The sequence below is a fragment of the Pinus tabuliformis genome, chromosome J (assembly GCF_031772625.1).
Source record: "Pinus tabuliformis cultivar Carrire ecotype Pingquan chromosome J, CPIR1, whole genome shotgun sequence".
Taxonomy (NCBI): Eukaryota; Viridiplantae; Streptophyta; class Pinopsida; order Pinales; family Pinaceae; genus Pinus; species Pinus tabuliformis.
In genome coordinates, this window is record NC_142295.1 from 1481527071 (window position 1) to 1481530991 (window position 3921).

The following is a 3921-nucleotide window of genomic DNA, read 5'->3' on the forward strand; positions in this document are numbered from 1 at the left end:
AAACTTCGAGCTGTTGAGTTGCTGCTGTTCAAAATTTAGTTTAGGCTCTAAATCCCTCTATAGTGGACCAGTGGGTGAGGTCAAGAGGGCAACTTCTTCAGCTTCAACCTTCAGTCAATCAACATACATATTTCCTGAACTTCAGCCTGATAGGTGCATAAAAAAGCTGGATATTTTTTTCTATCAGGTTGTATCTCAAGTTTGGCTTGCAAGCAGGCAACTAATGGGGATTTTCAAAGCCCAAAAATGTCATGAATACTAGTGAAAATCCAGTTGTTTCTATTCTAATCCATACAGAAATATGGTTCAAGGAATAACAAGGAGAATTTGCAGCTAGTCCCTACCTTTAGACAATAATCCACAACTTTTTAAAAACTTATAAAAGAAACAAAACAAAAACTGTGTCACAATTTGTTCAATCTATTCAAAACTAAAGGTGTATATGTTCAAAAAATATAGCATAAACAAAACCAACAAATTTATTGAGCTAGAATGCAATAAATTTTCCAAAAACATAAACCTCAAGTTTCCAAAAGCATATTACAAGAGAACTGTAATCTGGCTACAAATGACCCATTTTTATATTCGGGATTAATTTGGAAAATTGTAAACTTATTCTAAATGGAAAACGTATAAGGTAGAAAACCTCTTCTATTAAAAAAAAACTATAAACGAGTCAAATTGCAACCAATGAAGTTTTAGTGTTAGGAATCACTCTTAAATGGAATATAAAACATACATTTATGCTTACCTTTAAAAATACCATACAAAAGTTGAAGTGCGGCTATCTTAGCAAGTGAAATTCTTCAAGGAACATCTAGGAAACATTCCTCAACAAGAGGGAACATTCGGGGAATGTTCGCCAAACTACCCAAGATATGGGGCGGATAATATAGAATGTGCCAATGTGCCCACCATTCTTAACGGCATTCTCCCCATATTGGGGACGTTCTTCTCCAATCCCCAAGTTCCCCGGCAAAAGGTACCACCACGAACAGGTTGTCAATACTCTAGGAGTGCTTTTGATGCTACATAGAAAATTGGCAATATATGCAGAAAGGATATAGTTTATGGTTATTTATGCATAAAGAGGCAAAAAATAACTAATTGAGACACAAGTATTTGTTTCTGATGGATGTACATTTTTCATTCAGAGAGGCTATATAAAATAATATTTATTTTCCAAAATTTTAAAAAATTATGACAAACACTATCAAAATTTTCGGGGGGTTTAAGAAAATTGGCCAGGATAATATTAATGACCCACATAGGTAATTTATGTACTATTATAACTTTCCATATAATTTTAAGAGAACCACTAAAATTGATCATATTAACAATAATGTCATTGTTGGTGATTCCCATGACAATAGTGTTTGGATATCAAATATAGGGCAGGGTGTATGTATTCTACTACATATATTTATTTCCCTTATGAGGTGTTAGGTAGGTTTTGGAGGTAACAAGATTCTCACTACCACAGAGTATATATAAATTAAATTGAGTGGGAATATGTTTCTGGTTAGAGGAATTGTGACTTGTCAAACTAGGAATCTACAACCAGATTTGTCCAATGGGATCAATGCTTTCTTCCCTGTTGTCCAACCAAGTTTCGGTAGAAAACAATAGCCAAAGACTTAGATTTCATTCAGATGTCAGAGCAGTGAGGACTCAAATCTCTTCCCCCAACCTCCACCAACAGGATATCCTTCTGATAGATATTTGAGGAGACCCTGCCCGAGAGGCTGGGATAGACTTCAAAGGACTAGCAGGATATATTTCTAATAGATATTTGAGGAGACCGTGCCCGAGAGGCTGGGATAGACTTCAAAGGACTAGAGGCATGTGGATTCCATGAGGGCCCACTGCCAAAGGTTATTTCCTTTGATCCAGAGTACTAGTCTCCATGCTTCATTGAGCGGCTAGTCATCAATTCAAAGTTTCTTCCACATGAGCTTCAGTGGTAGGAGTGGAGGGGATCCTTTCTCTAGGGCTCACCCCAGGATTCCCTCTATTATTCCATTTCCAGACAAAAGCACAAAATTCAATATGATTTACTGAATTTAATAGCAAAGAGAATCTAAAATACCAGAGAGGTGCAATGACAGAGCACATAATGAATAACTTGTTAGTTAACAAAAATCATTGACAAATATGTTAGATAATGAATATTTCTCAATGAGATTGTTAGGGAAATAAATGAACCTCATGACTGAAATTAACATTGATGTATGCATTTTCTTTTGCCATATATGTGATCATACATTTGACCAGTAAAGGTGTTATGGCTTACTGAATAAATTTGGCATGCTAATAATACCTGTCTTCGGCAAAATAAGTGTGTCTGTTTGAAGGAGGGAAACCAATGCAATGAAGTGCAAACTGAAGTCGCTCTACTTTCTGCATCATATATAATAAAAATATTAAAATATTGCAAAAAAAATATAAAAATTCCATCCACCTTCACATTGTCCAATGTACTTAGTAATGTTTGTACCTTCTTTTCACTCTGTGCTTTTTGAAGCACATATTGAATGTCTTGGGTCTTCATTAATAACAATTCCTCATTGGAATATTGCTTTGCACCACTCCTAAGCACAAAAAATAATCAACTTTTAACATCTTAAACTTCGGTGCAATTAAAGCAAGAAAGAATGAAATATTTGAATTTCCTTACTTTGGACAGTGCACGCCATCAACAGTCCTAGTGTTGATCATCTTAAAATAAAATTCATCGGGGTTTCTAGATGTTGCTTTCTCTCGAAGCCTCTACATTATCAATAACAATCTAAACCATCAAAAGGAAAGACAGTGAAGAAAATCATACAAACAAAGTAACATATGAACATGCATAAGCAAATGCACACCGATATATATATATATATATATATATATATATATATATATATATATATATATATATATATATATATATATATATATATATATATATATATATATATATATATATATATATATATATATATATATATATATATATATATAAATTACACGACAACTATATCATAAATGAAAGATGTCATTGTGGATCCATTCCATTTCACAAAAAGAAGATTATGGGTAATTAGATGTAGCTTCTCCTATTTGCAAACGTTATGAGAAACAATTTCAACCCAAAAATAATTTATCGGAAAAATAATATATAAAGAAATTTTGCATGGCATACCTGGATGTTTTCTTGCTTCTTGTGATAATCACAAGCCCTAAGTACATAGTCCTTGTGTTTCTCTAGTAACCCAAATTTATTCCTTTCAGCCCTGCATGGACAAAATGCTAATAGTCTAATGTTTTCTTCATAATTTATATTTCTAGGTTTCCAAAGTTTACAAACAAATATGCCAAAAATCATATTATTGTATTACTTTTTCCAAAATAAATCACTGACTGAAAATTCTAAGGAAGAAGAAATACATACGGTTGGGCACGTTCCTTGTGAGCCCGCCACTTTACAACATTTCTTAACGATGACATAATTGAAAACTAGATAACGTAAATCTGCAAAGACAAAACAATTTAAAAATAGAAATAAAAACTTCTTTAGTGTACTCCTCATCATTACTGAGTGCCAGACACACAAGCTAGATACCATGATTACTGCCTAATGGGCCAATAAATAAATAAGACTATATGTTTCTAATTAGTAACAAGTTAAACACCAAGTTCATATAGATCAAACCTCAAGCTATCGAGCATAGAGTTCATGTTGGAAATAATACTGAGAGGGGGGGTGAATCAGTATTATCTAGCAATTTAATAAATCTTCCTTATTTGATCTTTGAATTATTTTAGCATGTCAGTACCATAAAATAATGAGCATGAAAAACAGATAGTCACACCAAAGAACACAAGATGTAAGGTGGAAACCCAATGTGGGTGAAAACCACCTGCTGCAATATGTCT

General features: G+C 33.2%; 1 protein-coding gene across 1 annotated transcript; it reads right to left on the reverse strand.

Annotated features, from left to right (window-relative positions):
* Positions 1-817: 817 nt before the first annotated feature.
* On the reverse strand, positions 818-3492 carry LOC149232983 (putative U3 small nucleolar RNA-associated protein 11). Its single transcript, XM_089382066.1, has 6 exons — positions 3437-3492; positions 3188-3278; positions 2678-2769; positions 2498-2591; positions 2321-2400; positions 818-1028 (listed from the first exon to the last, which is right to left on the reverse strand). The coding sequence occupies exons 1-6, from the start codon at positions 3490-3492 to the stop codon at positions 818-820; spliced, it is 624 nt and encodes a 207-aa protein (XP_089238192.1).
* Positions 3493-3921: the final 429 nt, after the last annotated feature.

Bases quoted from the DNA above. Each gene is read 5' to 3' on its own strand.
- LOC149232983 (XM_089382066.1), bottom strand. From the start codon at position 3,492: ATGTCATCGTTAAGAAATGTTGTAAAGTGGCGGGCTCACAAGGAACGT. The intron at 2,770-3,187 runs GTATGCCATGCA...TTGATAATGTAG, and splicing joins AGAAGCAAGAAAACATCCAG to AGGCTTCGAGAGAAAGCAAC. The intron at 2,401-2,497 runs GTACAAACATTA...TATATGATGCAG, and splicing joins AAGCACAGAGTGAAAAGAAG to AAAGTAGAGCGACTTCAGTT.